Source organism: Staurois parvus, unplaced genomic scaffold (assembly GCF_062004578.1).
Source record: "Staurois parvus isolate SC_StPar_1 unplaced genomic scaffold, SC_StPar_1.0 ptg000635l, whole genome shotgun sequence".
Classification (NCBI taxonomy): domain Eukaryota; kingdom Metazoa; phylum Chordata; class Amphibia; order Anura; family Ranidae; genus Staurois; species Staurois parvus.
In genome coordinates this window covers 1,196,399-1,217,857 of record NW_028318431.1, presented here as the reverse complement: position 1 = coordinate 1,217,857, position 21,459 = coordinate 1,196,399, and the positions used below count along the sequence as shown (strand labels likewise).

The 21,459-nt window shown below is 42.2% G+C and overlaps 1 protein-coding gene across 1 annotated transcript in view; it reads right to left on the bottom strand.

Moving 5' to 3' along the window:
- The window catches only part of SUPT6H (SPT6 homolog, histone chaperone and transcription elongation factor), a 78,871-nt gene that overhangs the window by 34,084 nt on the left and 23,328 nt on the right, over nucleotides 1–21,459 (bottom strand). Inside the window, exons 5-10 of the mRNA XM_089693624.1 lie at nucleotides 21,255–21,447; nucleotides 20,298–20,382; nucleotides 15,220–15,490; nucleotides 6,715–6,816; nucleotides 4,568–4,684; nucleotides 4,102–4,191 (exon numbers count right to left, since the gene is read on the bottom strand). Of these exons, the coding sequence (XP_089549750.1) occupies nucleotides 4,102–4,191; nucleotides 4,568–4,684; nucleotides 6,715–6,816; nucleotides 15,220–15,490; nucleotides 20,298–20,382; nucleotides 21,255–21,447 (858 nt within the window). The remainder of the gene's footprint in view (nucleotides 1–4,101; nucleotides 4,192–4,567; nucleotides 4,685–6,714; nucleotides 6,817–15,219; nucleotides 15,491–20,297; nucleotides 20,383–21,254; nucleotides 21,448–21,459) is intronic.

Here is a 21,459-nt window from a genome sequence, read left to right as displayed (position 1 = left end):
TCACTTTTATGTAAACCAATTAATTTACAGGTATTGGGATTTTTTTTTTTTTTTTTTTTTTTTTTTTAGAAAAGACATGTAGCAGAATACATTTTGGCCTAAATTTATGACGAAATTAGATTTTTTAAAATTTTTGTAATGGACATGTTTAACCACTTGCCCTCCTGAGGATTTACCCCCCTTCATGACCAGGCCATTTGTTGCGTTACTTTAACGGACAATTGTGCGGTCATGCAACACTGCACCCGAATGAAATTTAGGTCCTTTTTTCCCACTAATTGAGCTTTCTTTTGGCGGTATTTGATCGCCTGTGCGTTTATTTGCGCTATAAGCAAAAAAAGACCGACAATTTTGAGAAAAAAACTATATTTTGGACTTTTTGATATTAAACATGTCCAGTAAAAAATGTAAAAAAAAAAAAATCAAATTTCGTCATAAAATTTAGGCCAAAATGTATTCTGTGACATGTCTTTGCTAAAAAAGAAAAAAAACCCTCAATACATGTAAATTAATTGGTTTACGTGAAAGTTATAGCATTTACAAATGGCAGTATAGATAATGGGATTTAATTTTTTTTGTACTACTAGTAATATCGGCGATCAGCGACTTTTAGCAGGACTGCGGCGGACATTCTGACACTGGGGGGAGGTTTGGGAAACTAACCCCAGTGACACCAATACAGTGATCAGTGCTAAAAAAAACTAATGGCACTGGTCAGGAAGGGGTTAATGTGAGGGGCGATCAAAGGGTTAAACGGTGTGCTGGGAGTGTTTTACTAGGGGGTGGGGGTGTGTGCTTCACTGTAAGCACACTGATTACGATGGCTATACTGTACATCTGCTATAGGGCGGTCCTTAAGCGGTTAATAGTAAAAGGTCAAAAATATATTTTTTTTTTTCTCAAAATTGTCGGTCTTTTTTGGTTTATAGCGCAAAAAATAAAAGACCGCAGAGGCGATCAAATACCACTGAAAGAAAGCTCAATTTGTGGGGAAAAAAAAAGGACATACAGTATCTCACAGAAGTGAGTACACCCCTCACATTTTTGTAGTGCGTGTACAGCTTTTATAGCAGTGTAAATTTGCTGTCCCCTCAAAATAACTCAACACACAGCCATTAATGTCAAAAGTGAATACAGCCCTAAGTGAAAATATCCAAAGTGTCAATATTTTGTGTGGCCGCCATTATTTCCCAGCACTTCCTTAACCCTCTTGGGCATGGAGTTCACCAGAGCTTCACAGGTTGCCACTGGAGTCATCTTCCACTCCTCCATGACAACATCATGGAGCTGGTGGATGTTAGAGATCTTGCGCTCCTCCACCTTCCGTTTGAGGATGCCCCGCAGATGCTCAATAGGGTTTAGGTCTTGAGACATGCTTGGCCAGTCCATCACCTTTACCATCAGCTTCTTTAGCAAGGCAGTGGTAGTCCTGGAGGTGTGTTTGGGGTTCTTATGTTGGAACACTGCCCTGAGGCGCAGTCTCCGAAGGGAGGGGATCATGCTCTGCTTCAGTATGTCACAGTACATGTTGGCATTCATGGTTCCCTCATGGAACTGTAGCTCCCCAATGCCAGCAGCACTCATGCAGCCCCAGACCATGACAATCCCACCACCATGCTTGACTGTAGGCAAGACACACTTGTTTTTGTACTCACCTGATTGCTGCCACACAAGCTTGACACCATCAGAACCAAATAATTTTATCTTGGTCTCATCAGACCACAGGACATGGTTCCAGTAATCCATGTCCTTAGTCTGCTTATCTTCAGCAAACTGTTTGCAGGCTTTCTTGTGCATCGAAGAGGCTTCCTTCTGGGACGACAGCCATGCAGACCAATTTGATGCATTGTGCGGCGTATGGTCTGAGCACTGACAGGATGACCCCCACCCCTTCAACCTCTGCAGCAATGCTGGCAGCACTCATACATCTATTTCCCAAAGACAACCTCTGGATAGGACGCTGAGCATGTGCTCTCAACTTCTTTGGTTGACCATGGGGAGTCTTGTTCTGAGTAGAACCTGTCCTGTTAACCAGCTGTATGGTCTTGGCTACCGTGCTGCAGCTCAGTTTCAGGGTCTTGGCCGGGTGTCGGCAACCCGCGGCTCCGGAGCCGCATGCGGCTCTTTTTCGCCTTTCCTGCGGCTCCGGAGCACACTGCCCACCAGGTGACAGGCAATAGGGTCGGCAAGCCGCGGCTCTTTTAATGCAGCTCTTCTGTGTGCCGGGCGCCCGCTGGCAAACATTGGCTGTCAGGATGTAGGCGGGGCAGCGTGACGAACTCCTCTCCTCTCACCGTCCGCCCTGAAGACCAGAATGGCGCGGGAACACAGCAAGAGGAACGCGCGGAGCAAAGGTAAGTGAATTGACACAATATGGGGAATGAATTACTATACGGGGGATGAATTACTATATGGGGGATGAATTACTATAGGGGGGATGAATTACTATAGGGGGGATGAATTACTATATGGGGGATTAATTACTATGGGGGATGAATTACTATGGGGGATGAATTACTATATGGGGGATGAATTACTATATGGGGGATGAATTACTATAGGGGGGATGAATTACTATATGGGGGATGAATTACTATAGGGGGGATGAATTACTATGGGGGATGAATTACTATAGGGGGGATGAATTACTATAGGGGGGATGAATTACTATGGGGGATGAATTACTATGGGGGATTAATTACTATATGGGGGATGAATTACTATAGGGGGGATGAATTACTATATGGGGGATGAATTACTATGGGGGATGAATTACTATATGGGGGATGAATTACTATATGGGGGATGAATTACTATGGGGGATGAATTACTATATGGGGGATGTATTTTCAGTTTAAAAATGTGGCTCGCAAAATAAATTTCAATCGTGGTTTTGGCGAGATTTGGCTCAGTTGAAAAAAAAGGTTGCCCACCACTGACCTAAGGCTATGATTGTGATTATGACGATACACTGTGGCCCTGATTAACCCTTTGCTTACTGGGCCCTTAAACCCCCTTTATGACCAGAGCGCTTTTTGCAATATATGCAGTGTCGGATTTGTTTTAAATGTTGCAATGGTTTTGCGGCTCCCAGTCTTTTTTTCCCTCTCGGAAACGGGTCCAAGTGGCTCTTTATGTCTTAAAGGTTGCAGACCCCTGGCCTAGGCCATCTTTATGTAGAGCAACAATTCTTTTTTTCACATCCTCAGAGAGTTCTTTGCCATGAGGTGCCATGTTGAACTTTCAGTGACTAGTATGAGAGAGTGAAAGCGATAACACCAAATTTAACACACCAGCTCCCCATTCACACCTGAGACCTTGTAACACTAACGAGTCACATGACACCAAGGAGGGAAAATGGCTAATTGGGCCCAATTTGAACATTTTCACTTAGGGGTGTACTCACTTTTGTTGCCAGCGGTTTAGACATTAATGGCTGTGTGTTAAGTTATTTTGAGGGGAGAGCAAATTTACACGGTTTTACAAGCTACTTTACATTGTAGCAAAGTGTCATTTCTTCAGTGTTGTCACATGAAGAGATAAAATATTTACAAAAATGTGAGGGGTGTACTCACTTCACTTCTGTGAGATACTTCAAATTTCATTTAGGTGCAGTGTTGCATGACCACGCAATTGTCAGTTAAAGTAACACAGTGCTGTATCACAAAAAATGGCCTGGTCAGGAAAGGGGGTAAATCCTCTGGAGGGCAAGTGGTTAAGGCAGCTTGTAGGAGGAGTTTTCTTTCTGCTTTAGGAGGATGCAAAACCCCTGACCTCTGTCTGGACAGTGCTAATTGGCCCTGTGCTGATCATGTGTTTTATTCCAAGGAAAAAAAAAAAAAACCCTCTCTAGCAATATACACCAAACTGAGCTTGTGCAGTGTGTCGGAGGGCAGGATCAGAGAAGCCAGGATCAAACTGCCTTTTTACACAATGCAGAGGATTAACCCCTTAGGTTCCACAGTGAGTATAACAAGAATGCTTTACTGCATATACAGACTGATTTCATTGTTGCAAGTTTAGTAACACTTTAACTACATCTCTGATTATGATCAGCAAACCATAAGTGAAACATCCAATGATTAAGGCATACAATTTTACCTTTTCATCCCATTGCCAGACACGCCACAAATCATTAATATTGAGCTCTGGTTCCACATATTCTTTTCTGTAAAATGCAATAAAGGGTACCTGGAAAAAGGGCACATAATGTCACTTTTAAGATCAGAGAGTGCCTATCAACTCAACAAAACAACAAGGGCATCATTAAAATAATTAGACTTGTCACAAGTCTTGTGACCTGCAATATATGGCTAAGTTGTGCATAAAGAACCAGAGCAAAAGGCAATATATTCTAAATTAAACAAAATAGGATGTCAGTAACACCATATTTTAAACAAAGTATTAAGTGATGAAAGTAAAATGCTACATAAAGTGTTCCATGGAGATCCATGCAATGGCTATTATAAAAGATAGAAAGCCTACATAAGCATTCTGCACAATGTAAACATGTAAAATCTGTAGATCAGACGCACCAAGCTAGTTTAGCTATCTGCAGGTCACATACCTCAAAGTGCTGATTCCTCATGAAATTAAGCGCTTCTCTAATTTTCTGTACAGTACTAGGTCCTTTGCGGCTAAAACTAGCAGTAACTTGTCCACGTTCCAGGTAATCCCAGCTCTCCTGTTATAGGAAAGAAATTTCAACTTGATATTTTACAAAAACAAACACACAATAGATCTGGAGTTCTATGATGTTTTCTCTGTTTAAAAAAAAAGTCCCTGGTAATTTTCTTCCAAAACCTTCCGACCTCGAAAAGTAAGGGTACATTTGTTTGAAGTGCATCAGTGCACATGATGTAGTATGTTAATGTGCACTGCATTAATGTAACCCAATCAAAATGTAGGCAATGCCAATGCACCCTAACGTTCATTGCAGCACACACTTAGCACTTTAGGATGGCACTAAAAATGAATTACACCACAACAAAGCAATGCATGTTACATGTGTTACTATGTGTTAAGGCAATGTTGAAGTGTGAATTTGGTTTCAAAAAAAGTTTAGTCATACAATAAAAGTATGGGAAAAAAAAAATATATATTCTCACACTTTTACTGTATGAGCATTAACTATTTTCGCTGCCTAGTGCCCAGTATATGTCTGTTGATCTACCTTTTATCTAATGATTAATGATTGAAAGGTAGATCAATAGGCATACATAGTCGGCACTAGGCAGGCAACAAATCTGCCAAGCCAAATGCAATGTTAGGTGTGTGTCATTCAGTGTAGATGTCCTCCACTCACCCAAGATGCCACTGTCTCCCCTGGTCTCTGTGCCCCTGTCTCTAATTTATGCCATCACTCTGCTTACATAGGTGGGGAGGGAACACTGGTGCCTCCTGGCAGCCCAAAACTCAACTTTGGAGACACCTCAAGCACACACCCCCAGCACTGGGGTTCACAGGACAGAGGAGATAGGGATTTTGGCTCAGAGAGCATGTGCTGGACTGTGCAGTGTCAGGAAAGGTCCACTGTCACACAAAGAGAAGATGGCAAAGGGTACCCCTCTCACCCAGAAAAAAAAAAAAATAGATCTTTCACATATGCACATAGAGTGGTGGGGCTAGCGCAGGCTATAGAAATGACAAAGGACAACAGAAGACATGAAAAAGTTGTTGCAACATGATTAACCCTTTTACTGCCAATGAGAAGGGTGGTTTACGTACACTATTGGTACACAACATCATAAATGCAAGCAGGCCTACGGACGAAAACGTAATTTTGTGCTACACGTTTCATATCGTCACAAATGTCAGCGTGAGACCAAGAAATTCACGGTCAACTCTGGAGTGATGAACCAAAGGAGCTTTTAAAATGGAAAAATCAGTGTTCAGTGTACCAACCACTGCCCGGGATTGTGGGGAAGGCGACCATGTCCCCATCGACGTGGGGGGGACCATACCAGGCCCCCCTGCCACAAAGCACCCCCCCCCCCATGTTGAGGGCATGTGGCCTGGTATGGTTCAGAAAGGAGGGAGGGGGGTGAGACACTTTCCTGGGTAAAGGGTCTAGCACGGGTATTGGGGTTGACCCCACCCTTTTTTGTGTGGGGTTCCCCTTAAGGTGGTTGTAAACGTACCTGTAGGTAAAATGAATATCTCCTGAACGTGCACAGTTTAGGAGATATCGCATTTAATCTGGCACATGCACTCTGAAGGAACGGCATACCAGTTTCCTTTCATGCATTTTGTTTACACTCATCTTTCAGCCAGGAATCCCCACGGAAAGTAACACGGCGCCTGCCGGCTCCCTAAAAACCCGCTACTTAGCAGCAGTTAGGAGCCTGTAGGAGTGTTTAGCATTTTTTTCTGCTGGAAAATTACTCCCAAAAACATAGACCAGAGGTTTTTTCTGCTCCTAAACTCTGAGTACAAAGTGTGCATGGACACATAGAATAACATTATCTGCTTACAGAGGCAGAAAAAAAAAACCAAAAAAGCCTGACAACTCCATCCTGCTCACTGTAACAGTGTGGAGGCAGAGCAACTACCTATACCTTAGCCCTATGTGCAATGCTCAGTGATATTCTCAGTTGTAGACTAAATCACACAGGAAGCAGTGGCATGACATGAAGGAAGCTGCAGTGGGGTAGCTGAGAACTACTAGCACAGAAAGTTACAAGAGAAGCAGAGAAAGCAAACAAATGTGGTTACCTGTTGAGAGATTGTCGGTGTAGCAAATGCATTTCTGTAAATCCATTCAGCCTCTTCTTCCAACTCATCCTCTTCAGCAGATTTAACAGGAATGGCACGCAGCTAAAGAACACAAAGTATATTATACAGATATCCTAAGCTGGTGATTTAAAAAAAAAAAAAAAAAAAATCAGTCTGTCCAGAGATTAGATCGTTGCATGGAGAAGGTCTGGACTGAACTTGCCAAATGGGACTGCATCAAGAGAGGCTACCAGGCTTGTGACTCTCCTGCAAATGGGGAAAGTGTGGATAGCTCCTGGGCTGAAGAACTGAATCTGAAACTTTTAAAGTTCCTTCCAGAGCAAAAACATCCCCCCCCCCCCCGACTGGCTCTGCACTGAGAACTAGGTGATCAAACACACAGCTGATCGCTCAGTTCTCTCCCTCTGCTCTGAGCAGAGAGCCGTGACAGTCAGTCTCCAGCCATTTGCTCTGCCCCTCCTGCGTTCATTGGAGCGCTGGGCTGTGAAGGAGGAGGGAGCAGCTGGATCAGGCTTTCAGTGTGTAGCTGAGAAGCTGAGCCAGGTGCCGGTCCAGGCTTCGGGGTGCATTCTGACCATATGATCAGGATCTTTTCAGAGCCTGGACCAGCTCTGTGACGTCAGCCGACAGTGAGCTTAGCCCAATGTTGGCTGAAAACGGGTCACAGAAATGCAGAACGAACTGCACTCCTGTGATCCAAGGGAGGAGCATAGCTTTGGCTATACTTCTCCTTTCAGGACCCATCCTAAGCTTTGTAATATCAGGATGGTCAACTTAACATAGGTCAAAAAAGCCTTTTGCCGACCGTCCCTTCAACAGCAGGTCCTTCATGTATCAATCAATAACAATGGTATAAGTAAGCAGCAGGACTAGTACAGGGGCTAGAACCTTATTGAATAACTGAGGTGCAGGCATGAGGTTGACAGGAAGGGCTGCAAGTGAGTAGTATAGGGGCCCCATGACACAGTAGAAGCTACACTGGAAAAATGGGAGCCATGAAACATCGTCGCTGCCTAAAGTGAGAAAATCTCCTTGGTGAAGGGAGATGACAGATCACATGCAGAATTTCTGGACTCAAATTAAGACATTCAAAGATCTAGAATGGGACAAATTGCCCCTTAGGCCTTGGGAACAGGTTTGAAGTAAATCCAGCGAAACCAATATGCCACAGGAACTAAGACAATTTTTAAACAGATTAGGAGGAGGAAGACTTTGCAGTCTGTTTCTTAGGTTTTTCTCTACTGAGGATAATGGGTGCCCTTGCCACCAGTAGTACCCATAATTATGTGGTCAAGAGCTGGTCCAAACATACACCATTCCTCAAAAGCCATGCAGATCAAATGCTTTCTATAGAGGGTTTTTTTTTTTTTGTTTAAATCTGCAGTGGAAAACAAAAAAAAGAGTTCAAGCCTAAAACCATGTTTTTGTGAACTTTAAATATAGTTCATTTGGACCAAGCTGGTCCAATTGAACTATTTCCTTCACCAACACATGCAGCAGCTTTCAGCGCTGTATGAACTGCTTGGAGCCTCAGTTACATACAGTATTTAGCGCTGTGTTCCAGAAGTGGAAAGAAGACTTCCTGTCCTGCTCCAGGAACAAAACAAAGTTGTGCTGAAGACTGCTCAGCTATTCACAGGAAGCTTTGTATTTTCTGAATGAAGACCAAGCTTCCTCTAATTGAATGAGGGGGAGATCATAACATCATCTGCATACATCTCACACAAGCAAAAAGAGAAAGATAACAGGCTACTGAAAATATTTCATAAGCAAGCTCAAGTGCATTGATCATTTTGTGAACAGGATAACACACTACCCAAGCTTGTGGTTGTGAGCATGATGTCCTCTGAAAGACCCACTAACATTCTTGGAGATTTTAACATCCCCATTAATGTGAACAATAGAGATGAGCGAATCGAACTAGGCGAACCGGAATTCGAGTCGAATTTCAGGAAATATTCGATTCGTGTCGAAACCGAAATTTTGCCTACTTCGGGTGCGCGAATCGAACATTTCCCGATCAGCCGGCAAAAGTGTCCCTGCAGTGAGCTCCGCTATTTCTGACAGTTCTCTGACAGAAGGAACACATGTTTAGCGGTTGAAACATTGTATCTATTAGTTTACATTTAGGATACAGATGTTTCAACCACTGTACATGTGAAGAAGTTGTGAGAGAACTGTCAGAAATAGAGGAACTCTGCACATACACTTTTTGCCGGCTTGGAATTATTCTTCTTTTCATCCTACTTCTTCTTCTTCTTCATCCTCAGAAGAAGAGGATGAGGATGAGGATGAGGATGAAGAAGAAGAAGAAGAAGAAGAAGAAGAAGAAGAAGAAGAAGAAGAAGAAGAAGTAGGATGAAAAGAAGAATAATTCCAAGCCGGCAAAAAGTGTATGTGCAGAGTTCCTCTATTTCTGACAGTTCTCTCACAGCTTCTTCACATGTACAGCGGTTGAAACATCTGTATCCTAAATGGAAACTAATAGATACAATTTGTATCTATTAGTTTCCATTTAGGATACAGATATTTCAACCGCTGTACATGTGAAGAAGCTGTGAGAGAACTGTCAGAAATAGAGGAACTCTGCACATACACTTTTTGCCGGCTTGGAATTATTCTTCTTTTCATTCTTCTTCTTCTTCCTCATCCTCATCCTCTTCTTCTGAGGATGAGGATGAAGAAGAAGAAGAAGAAGAAGTAGGATGAAAAGAAGAATAATTCCAAGCCGGCAAAAAGTGTATGTGCAGAGTTCCTCTATTCTGCAGATACACTTAGAGGAGCTCTGCAGATACACTTAGAGGAGCTCTGCACATACACTTTTTGCCGGCTTGGAATTAATCTTATTTTCATCCTACTTCTTCTTCTTCTTCTTCTTCATCCTCAGAAGAAGAAGAGGATGAGGATGAGGATGAAGAAGTAGGATGAAAATAAGAATAATTCCAAACCGGAAAAAAGTGTATGTGCAGAGCTCCTCTAAGTGTATCTGCAGAGCTCCTCTAAGTGTATCTGCAGAATAGAGGAACTCTGCACATACACTTTTTGCCGGAAACCGCTGTATGGAGTGAATGTCCCAGAACTGTCAGAAATAGACTATTTATGACAGTTCTGGGACATTCACTGCATACAGCTGTTTTAACCGCTGTATGGAGGGAATGTCATGGAACTGTCAGAAATAGACTATTAATGACAGTTGTGGGACTGTCCTTCCATGCAGCGGTTGAAACATTGTATGTATTTGTTTCCATAAATGGATCCATTTATGGAAACAAATACATACAATGTTTCAACCGCTGTATGGAAGGACAGTCCCACAACTGTCATTAATAGTCTATTTCTGACAGTTCCATGACATTCCCTTCATACAGCGGTTAAAACAGCTGTATGGAGTGAATGTCCCAGATCTATCAGAAATAGACTATTTATGACAGTTCTGGGACATTCACTGCATACAGCTGTTTTAACCGCTGTATGGAGGGAATGTCATGGAACTGTCAGAAATAGACTATTAATGACAGTTCTGGGACTGTCCTTCAATGCAGCGGTTGAAACATTGTATGTATTTGTTTCCATAAATGGATCCATTTATGGAAACAAATACATACAATGTTTCAACCGCTGCATGGAAGGACAGTCCCAGAACTGTCATTAATAGTCTATTTCTGACAGTTCCATGACATTCCCTCCATACAGCGGTTAAAACAGCTGTATGGAGTGAATGTCCCAGATCTATCAGAAATAGACTATTTATGACAGTTCTGGGACATTCACTGCATACAGCTGTTTTAACCGCTGTATGGAGGGAATGTCATGGAACTGTCAGAAATAGACTATTAATGACAGTTCTGGGACTGTCCTTCCATACAGCGGTTGAAACATTGTATGTATTTGTTTCCATAAATGGATCCATTTATGGAAACAAATACATACAATGTTTCAACCGCTGCATGGAAGGACAGTCCCAGAACTGTCATTAATAGTCTATTTCTGACAGTTCTATGACATTCCCTCCATACAGCGGTTAAAACAGCTGTATGCAGTGAATGTCCCAGAACTGTCAGAAATAGACAGAAACTGTCACAGAACTGTCCTTCTTCTCATCCTTCTCCTTCTTCTCATCCTTCTTCTCATCCTTCTTCTCATCCTTCTCCTTCTTCTCATCCTTCTCCTTCTGCTCATCCTTCTCCTTCTGCTCATCCTTCTTCTCATCCTTCTCCTTCTTCTCATCCTTCTCCTTCTCCTTCTTCTCATCCTTCTCCTTCTCCTTCTTCTCATCCTTCTCCTTCTTCTCATCCTTCTCCTTCTCCTTCTTCTCATCCTTCTCCTTCTCCTTCTTCTCATCCTTCTCCTTCTCATCCTTCTCCTTCTCATCCTTCTCCTTCTTCTCATCCTTCTCCTTCTCCTTCTTCTCATCCTTCTCCTTCTCCTTCTTCTCATCCTTCTCCTTCTCCTTCTCATCCTTCTCCTTCTTCTCATCCTTTTTCTTCTCATCCTTCTCCTTCTCCTTCTTCTCATCCTTCTCCTTCTTCTCATCCTTCTCCTTCTTCTCATCCTTCTCCTTCTTCTCATCCTTCTCCTTCTTCTCATCCTTCTCCTTCTTCTCATCCTTCTCCTTCTTCTCATCCTTCTCCTTCTCCTTCTTCTCATCCTTCTCCTTCTTCTCATCCTTCTCCTTCTCATCCTTCTCCTTCTCATCCTTCTCCTTCTCATCCTTCTCCTTCTTCTCATCCTTCTCCTTCTTCTCATCCTTCTCCTTCTTCTCATCCTTCTTCTTCTCATCCTTCTCCTCCTTCTCATCCTTCTTCTCATCCTTCTTCTTCTCATCCTTCTCCTTCTTCTCATCCTTCTCCTTCTTCTCATCCTTCTCCTTCTTCTCATCCTTCTCCTTCTTCTCATCCTTCTTCTTCTCATCCTTCTCCTTCTTCTCATCCTTCTCCTTCTTCTCATCCTTCTTCTTCTCATCCTTTTCCTTCTTCTCATCCTTCTCCTTCTTCTCATCCTTCTCCTTCTTCTCATCCTCCTTCTTCTCATCCTTTTCCTTCTTCTCATCCTTTTCCTTCTTCTCATCCTTTTCCTTCTTCTCATCCTTTTCCTTCTTCTCATCCTTTTCCTTCTTCTCATCCTTCTTCTTCTCATCCTTCTTCTTCTCATCCTTCTTCTTCTCATCCTTCTCCTTCTCATCCTTCTCTTTCTCATCCTTCTCCTTCTTCTCATCCTTCTCCTTCTTCTCATCCTTCTCCTTCTTCTCATCCTTCTCCTTCTTCTCATCCTTCTCCTTCTTCTCATCCTTCTCCTTCTCATCCTTCTCCTTCTCATCCTTCTCCTTCTCATCCTTCTCCTTATTCTCAGCCTTCTCCTTCTCATCCTTCTCCTTCTCATCCTTCTCCTTCTCATCCTTCTCCTTCTTCTCATCCTTCTCCTTCTTCTCATCCTTCTCCTTCTTCTCATCCTTCTCCTTCTTCTCATCCTTCTCCTTCTTCTCATCCTTCTCCTTCTTCTCATCCTTCTCCTTCTTCTCATCCTTCTCCTTCTTCTCATCCTTCTCCTTCTTCTCATCCTTCTCCTTCTCCTTCTTCTCATCCTTCTCCTTCTTCTCATCCTTCTCCTTCTCCTTCTTCTCATCCTTCTCCTTCTTCTCATCCTTCTCCTTCTCATCCTTCTCCTTCTCCTTCTTCTCATCCTTCTCCTTCTCCTTCTCCTCATCCTTCTCCTTCTCCTTCTCCTTCCTCATCTCCAAGGGCATTTAAATTAAAGGTACAGTGTTCTGCACTAATTTAAAGGCTCTCTGAAGCCTAGAAACCCTTTAAATAAGTCATCTTCGTAGCGGAGAAATTCGCATCGAATCGAATTTCACACTGGAATTCGCCGAATCAGCCGAATCGAATTTTTCATTTCTTCGCTCATCTCTAGTGAACAACCCAGCTACATCCCAACTCTTCAACATAACCTCATCTTTTGCATTAACTCAATGAATACAGTCCTCCACTCACTCTGATGGGAATACTTTAAAGCTTGTTTTCTCCCATCTTTGCACTCCCTACAACCTCACAAACACCCCCTTTCCTCTCTCTGATCACAATCTCATCACCTTCACAGTCTCCTCGTCTTCAAACACTTCTCCCTCCAAGCAGCAAACAATTACCCGCAGAAACCTTCACAACTTTAACATCTTTTCCAATCTGCAACTGACAGCCTCTATAACAGAATCTCTCCCCTGACCTGGCCACTGCTGTCTACAACAGTTTGCTTTCATATACACTAGACTCACTTGCTCCTCTAACTACACAAAGTATCAGGCCCCGACCATTACAACCGTGGCAGACTGATGACACCAGAAATCTTAAGTGACAGTCGTGCACTGGAGTGATTATGGTGTAAAACCAAATCTCAGCAAGCATTCACCTGATATAAATCTGCTTTCTTAACATACAATTCCTCCCTCCATGCTGCCAAACCAACCTACTTTGTCACTCTTATTAATACCTTATCAACCAGTCCTTGTCGTCTCTTCTCTACTTTCTCAACCTCCACCCAGTAAATCACTCACTGCTTACAAGATTGCAAATTTCAAAAACAAGATTGATGCAATTCATAGGGGCATCTCTGCTACACAGACATCTATCCCACTTAGCATACCGTGTACTAAATCTCAACACTTTCCTCTTTTGACCTTGCTACTACTGAAGAGGTCACTAAAGTTTTCTCAGAAGCCCGCTCACCACCTGCCCCCTGGATCCTGTCCCCTCTCAACTACTACGGTCACCCTCTTCTTCCATCCTATGCTCCCTCACTTACATCCTCAATCTCTCCCTCTCTAATGGTGCCTTCCCCTCCCCTCTAAAACATGCACACATGACTTCCATACTTAAAAAGCCCTCACTGGACCCCACCAACCTGAACAACTTAAGACCCATCTCCCTGCTCCCGTTTACCTCTAAACTCTTAGAACGCTTAGTCTACAATCGCCTGAGCTCCTACCTCACTGAAAACAACCTTCTTGACCCTTTACAGTCTGGCTTTCGCACACTCCACTCCACAGAAAATTCCCTACTAAAACTCACTAATGATTTACTAACTGCTAACACGAATGGTCACTACTCCATACACTTACTGCTTGACCTCTCTGCGGCTTTTGATACTGTTGACCATCCCCTCCTCCTAAAAAAAACTCCACTCTCTTGGCCGCTGAGACTCTGCTCTCTCCTGGTTCCCCTCTTGGTTCTCCTCCTACCTATCACAGCGCTCCTTCAGCAGTACCTATAACTCTGTCTCCTCCTCTCCACTTCCTCTTTCTCTAGGGATCCCTCAAGGTTCTGTTTTTGGACCCCTTCTCTTCTCAATCTACACCTCCTCCCTTGGTCACTTGATAAACTCCCATGGCTTTAAGTACCATCTGTATGCTGATGACACACAAATCTATCTTTCTACTCCTCACCTCACCCCTTCAGTCTCCTCTCGCATTACTAACCTACTAAGTGACATATCAGCATGGGTGTCACTCCCGTTCCTCAAACTCAATCTTTCCAAAACTGAGCTCTTAGTATTCCTCCCAGCCCGTGCCCCCTCCCCTGACTGCTCTATCAAGATCAATAATACAATCATCAGTCCCTCCCCTCATGGCAGGGTACTAGGTGTAATCCTAGACTCCCATCTGTCCTTTCAGCCCCAAATCCAATCACCTCCGCAACATCTCCAAGATATGCCCGTTCTTAACCTCAAACTACTAAGCAACTTATTCACTCCCTTGTTATATCTCGCCTTGACTATTGTAACTCCCTCCTTACTGGCCTACCTAATCGCAGGCTATCCCCTCTTCAGTCTATCATGAATGCTGCTGCCAGACTCATCCACCTTACTAACCATTCAGTATCTGCCACCCCTCTCTGCCAATCCCTCCACTGGATTCCCATTGTCCAACGAATAAAATGCAAAACATTAACAACATATAAAGCCATTTGTAATTCTGCCAAAAATTATATTACCAATCTTGTGTCTAAATATCACCCAAACCTTCTCTCCTGCTCTCTACCTCCCTTGTCTCCTCCCATGCTCGTCTCCAGGACTTCTCCAGAGCCTCCCCCATTCTCTGGAATGCTCTACCCCAATCTATCTGACTATTGCCTACTCTGCCCACTTTTAGGCGATCTCTGAAAACCTCTCTCTTCAGGGAAGCCTATCCTGCCTTCAGCTAATAAAGGAATCTTCTGTTCAAATCAGTTCATCCCCCACAGTTATTATCTTTTGTACCACCAGCCCCTCCCTCTTAGATTGTAAGCTCCAAGGAGCAGGGCCCCCCTAACCCTCTTATAGTGAACTGTATCGTTGCTGTATTGTCTCCCTTTATATTGTAAAGCGCTGAGGAAACTGTTGGCGCTATAGAAATCCTGTATAATAATAATAATAATTATTATTATTAAGTTTATTATATTGACAACTTGAATTCAAGATGCACATCAAGCCAAGAAGAAAGCATTCAGAATGTACCTGGAATCTTTCTGGCAGATCTGTTGTTCGGATCTCATTGTCTTGATCGGTCAGGTGGCTACTCTCCAGTTCACTGGGTTCATAGATTTCAAAAATGCTTCGCCTGCTCACACGCTTCTTAGCAGTTTTCTTGGGACGAACACGCATTTCTCCATCTGCTTCCTCATCTTCATATTCATACTCCTCCATTTCTTCATCTTCCTCATTGTACTTTTCAATATCTTCAAAATCAAAGTCCACACCGAAAATCTCCTGGGCTTCCTGCAAAGCACTAGGTAAAAGCAATAAACACAAATGTCAAAGTGAAGTTATAAGTCCTAATTAAAGAAAATAATATTTTCTGCTACAAATTGAGCTGAAATCATAGGTTTACAATATCTGACTGGAAAGCAAAAATGTCTAGGAAAGTCTCATATAAATTAATAGACTTCTGTGACCTTCTTATAATAAAAAAAAAAAAAAGCACATAAAAAGGAGAAGAAAATGGAAGTTACCACCCCTACATGTTTCATTACATCCCAGACATCATCTGGAGGCACCTCTTATGATGACGTGGATGTGAGGAAATGCACAGGGGTTGGAACTTCCATTATTGAGTAACTTCTACTCTTTAGAACGTGCTCTAGCTCCAGTGTGGATCGGGGCAGCAGCATTCCTGAACACAATATTGCCAGATCATTCTGGGTGCTGTGGGCACCACAACTTGTAAGTGAATTTGTTTTATGTCATATGGGTATTTTAATAAAACAATGTTGTGCTATAAAGGTTTTTGGCTTCCTTTTTCCATGTATGCTGCCGATATGGAGAGCATCGGTTTCTGGATGGTGGCTGATTTAACAGCTGATCAGAGGCACTAAGCGCATATTCTCCTTCCTTAGCATACACTCAGGAGGTCAACTGCTATAGGTGAGTCTGGTCCCTGGTGGGGATGGTGAGATGAGCTAGAGGAATCCTTTAGAGTTACAGGAACAGAGCACAAGTCACCTTATTGTGAAGTTTTGTAGCACCTTTCCTGCACAACTGCACTCTGGAACCAGGGGGATGTAACATTTTTTTTCACTTTATTAAGACATGGTTATATATGTAATTTGATTTTGCACTTTTTAGCATGGACTTTTTTGTATACACATACAGTATACATGTTCCATATTGTGTGGGATATATGAACTTTGCAGCACAGACTTCTTTTGCACAGTGTAGAAGTATGAGACATATGATTTTATATTTATGAGTTTACAGCTTATGATATGAGCACATAGTGTAAGCGCAGATATCCATTTATGTACCTTGTGTATGGTGTGTAAGATTGAGGACCATTAACAGCAGCAGCTACCCAAATCATTATACACAAAGATTTTACACATTTATTCACAGGTAACCTTGCGCAGGTTATTTACATATAATTCACGGTGTCTACAATGAGACCTTAGTATTGTAAATGAAAGGAAGGTTGGACGGCAGACTTGCAAACCTTTGAAGGCCGATTACCCAAAAGAAAGTCTAAAATGTCTGAATGGAGAGTCCTTCAGGAGGTCATCTAGGTAACCTGTGACCAGAATGCCTCGAGTTCATAAGAGTGTAGGTGTCCAAGTACCTTTGTGAATATTGTGGGTGCAGAGAACAAGCCAAATGGCAGTGAGACAAATTGAAAAAAGGGTTTCTCTCCTACTGCACTGTAACATGTACACTCATTGGGCATGCTGTACATACTATACGCAGCCTCAGCTACATAGAGTATACAGCACTGTGTTTCAGGTGTGAAACGAGACCTTCCTGTGTCACACCTGGAACAAAATAGCTTCAGACTGAGTGAAGCTCAGCCATTTACAGAAAACTTTGTATTCTAAGAATGAATAACAAAGCTGCCTCTGATTGCCTGAATCCAGAGAGGTGGGCTGATGACAGCACAATCTCCAACTCAGCCAGTCAGAGGAAGATTTGTATTCATTGATAGATTACAAAGTTGCCTATGAATGCCTGATCATTGCTCAGCCCCAAGCTATTTTGTTCTGGGTGTGAGAGAGAAAGTCTTGTCTAATGCCTGGAACACAGTGGAAAGGGGTGTGGCAGGTTTAGCTTAGATTGATCTTGGACTTCTACTTTATATACATTGATGCTTACCTTTTTAAATGCTCTTTTTGATGACTCAAGCACAAAAAAAAATCCTACTTAGTTTTCTTTGTTTAAAAGGAAGCTAGGGAGCTGTCTTACTATAATTGACTCAGTCTACACTACAATGGCAGATCTAATCACCAGTTGTAATCTAGATTTGAGCACTGACTGGCCTCTATGATTAAGCCTTAAACAGGTGAAACATGTTAAACGTGAACAGCTAGTTGAAGTCATTTTGTGCTCATTTGTTTTAAAATTCACTTTACTAGTATTAGAACAGACCGACTCAAATATGGTTTTGAAATGCTTGCAGTCAAATATGAGTCGATCACCATTTTTCTCAGTAACTATATTTCTAAAAGGTGCTAATTTTAGCTGCTCTAAAGGTGCTAATTTTCACGTCGGTAACAACCCATGCAATCCAATAGAAAGGAACCAAAACAAATAAGTACAGAAATGAAAAAATAAGTTCACCTTTCGTAACATGTTACACCCATATTCAGGATGTAACATGTCACAATCAGACCGACCCCTGTCCCTGCTTTCACAGCTAGCGGGGATCTCTCCCCCCACCCACTGTAAATTTTTTTTTAAAAAAAGCCCGGCCATGTCGCTCATTCACAGTCCTCGGTGAATGAGAGACTACAAGTCCTGATAGCCTTAACGGCTGTCAGTTTATAGTCCTCAATGAACTACCACGGAGCTATGGAGCTATATGTCAGTATATCTGCCTGATTGTACATCCCGTACAGGCAAGCACATATACCGACAGATCTGCACGAGACCTGCATGGCACCAACGATCTGCTGATCGCTGGTGCAATACATTACAGGCTCCTGAAGGTAAAAAAAAGTGCATATATTTTTTTTGTACTAAAAGGTGAACTTAAGCTATGTGTAATAAAATGGAATGACACAGGGAAAAAGTTTTGAACATGCTAAATGAAATACTTCATACAAAATCCTTTGTTGGTATTGACAGCTTCAGGATGCCTCTTGCATGGAGAAACTAGTCGCATGCATTGCTCAGGTGTGGTTTTGGCCCATTCTTCCCCAGAGTCTTCAAATCTTGAAGGTTCCATAGGCCTCTTCTATGAACTCTGATCTTTAGTACTTTCCATAGATTTTCTATTGGATTCAAGTCAGGTGTTTGGCTGGGCCATTGTAGCAGCTTTATTTTCTTTCTTTGAACCAATTGAGAGTTTCCTTGGCTTTGTGATTGGGGTCACTGTCCTGCTGCAATGTCCACCCTCATTTCTTCTTCATCATCCTGGTAGATAGCAGATTTTTAATCAAGAATGTCTTGGTACATTTTTCCATTTATCTGACCATCAATGATATGAAGTTTGCAAGTACCGTATGCTGAAAAATAGCTCCTCACCATGATGTTCCCACCTCCACTCTTCACTGTTGGTATGGTGTTTTGGGTTGATGTGCAATGCCATTTGACCTTTAAACATGGTGTGTATTATGGCATCTAGAGAGTTCAATTTTGGTCTCATCTGACCAGACTATATTGTCCAAGTATTTCACAGGCGTGTCTAAATGTTCTGCAGCAAATTTTAAATGAGCTTCAGCATGCTTTTTCTTCAGCAATGGAGTCTTGAGTGGTGGATGTCCATACAGGCATGGCGGTTGAGTGCATTGCTTACGGTTTTCTTTGAAAAAAATTGTATCTGCCAATTCCAGGTCTTTCTGAAGCTCTCCACAAGTGCATGGTTCTTGGACAACTCTTCTGATAATACTTTTCACTCCTCTGTCAGAAATATTGCAAGGAGCATCTAGTCATGGCTGGTTTATGGTGAAATGAAGTTCTTTCCTCTTCCGGATTAAGGTCCCAACAGTATTCACTGGAGAATTCAGAAGTTTAAAAATCCTTCTGTGACCAATGCCATCAGTATCTTTTGCAACGATAAGGTTGCAAAGGTCTTGAGAGAGCCCTTTGCTTTTACCAATCATGAGAGGTTTCTTGTGAGACACCTTTTTATAGGCCATCAGTTGAGACTGAACAAGCTGACAAGGGGCAGGATTGCTTTCTAATTACGGATAGTAGTTTTCAGTTGGGGTCTTGACTTTCCATGCCTTTTTCTACCTCCCTTTCTAAATACTTTTTCCCTATGTCATTCCATGTTATTACACATAACATTAATCTGAACTCATTTGTTTTGGTTTCTTTTTGGTGAAAATTTCATGTCAATAGCACCTTTAAAAATATACTGACTGAGAAAAATGGTGACGTGTTCAATACTTATTTTACCCGCTATACACACACCATTATATTGGAGCTTACCAATTCTTAAATGTGATGGCTGCATTAGTTTTCATTTTTAGGCTCTCCATTAATTTTTACTTTGTGATCCTACCAGTAAGTCTGTTCTTCAAAATAACAAACTCTCTTGCAGATGTAGTAGTTACAGGGATGAGGAAAAACATTTACCAGACCTATTCACAGGGGTGTTTCAAGTGATAAGCTCTTATTTATTCATTTAACCCCCTTATCCAAAAAAAAAAACCCCAAAAAAAAAACTGTTGCTGTAACTGCAGTTTTAGCTGCAGTTTATCTTCAATTTGTTAGTGTATCTAAATCTGCTAGTACATCTAACACTACCATCCCCCCAAACCAATAATGCTGCTATCCAAAGGTGCCCTTGTGCTCTTTCATCCACAGTAATAGAGAAAGTGTGTTACTGGCCAGATCACTAGGTGAAAACAGAGGATAAAAGACTAAAAAAAAGTAAGAATACTAAAGCAGCCACCACATCTAAGGATTGATAAGCTGCAATATATTGCATGTTTGGTTGTGTGTTTAATAATGCTTTAATAACATCAGCTGAACCTTTCTAATTTGAGCTTTCTTCTGGGAAACAGCTAAACCAGTGGGTTAAGCTATGCTTTAACTGAGTACTATGGATAAGCAATCTTAAGTTATCTTTTCATAACATTATAGATTATAGTGTCATAACTTACGCATCCGTATATCCTGGAAGCTTCTTTCTCCATTTAGGTTTTTTTATTGGTTGCCCATCATCATCAACAATAAAGTCGTCAATGTCTGCAAAGCAGCAAAGGACATATTAAGTTTGCTCTTTGTTACACTTTTGCTTTAGGGCTCATTCGGATAGGCACTAAGACCAGTCCTCCGTACTGAGCTGCTTTTGCTGAATCTGCATAAACCTCAGGGTTGTAAGCAGACAGCCCTATAGAGGTGAAGGCAGACACAGCAGCTGCTCACACAGTCAAATATTAAAATTTGACATGCAGGCAAGAAGAGGTGCACAGATCTGAACACACACTGTGCTCAGATTTGTGTACTCGCTCCTGCCCGCATATCATATTTTGACATGCAACTGTGTCTGTGCAGCTGCTGTGTCTGCATCCACCTCTATGGGCTTCCTTTGCACAGCTTCGAGGTGGATGCAGGCGCTGCAAAATCAGCTCAGCAATGTGGACGGGTCTCAGTGCTCGTCTGAATGAGCCCTTAAATTCCTGCCCATCAATAATCTATGTTTTACCCTCCTACTACCTATGCTGCCTACCCTGTATGAAAAAAAATCTGTATACTTCACTACGTTTAGCCCATTCCAGTCAATATGATCCTCTGTGCCAGTGAGCGTTGGCTACAGTGGAGAGGAGGGAGTGCATGACAACAGCTGGGAATTTCGGGAGCCATGATTTCAAGTACAGGCTCCCATGTACCAGCTGTCGTTGGTGCTCCTTCCTCTCCCCGGCAATAGCTGCTGACGGACACAGGGAGCCGAAGCTGCAGATCATATCAGTGCACTAAAAATAGGTAAGTATACACAGCTTTTTCACACAGGTTAGGCCTATGTATAGCATAAGAAACATTTTTAAACATAGTATTAAGCACAAATTTTACTTTTTAACTCATTACCATTAGACAATTGATTTTTTTTAAAGCCCTACCAGACTCTTCATCGTCGTCCTCTTCCTCTCCTTCACCATCTACAATTGGCTGGTCAGCAGATTCATGCCTATCCTCGTCATCTCCATCTTGAAATATTTCCTCAGCAATGGCTTCTTTCTCATGCTCCTCCTTTCCTGCATCTTCCTCCTCATCCTCATCATCAGACATCTTTCGCACACGTCTGAACTTTTGCTGTGTTAGTAA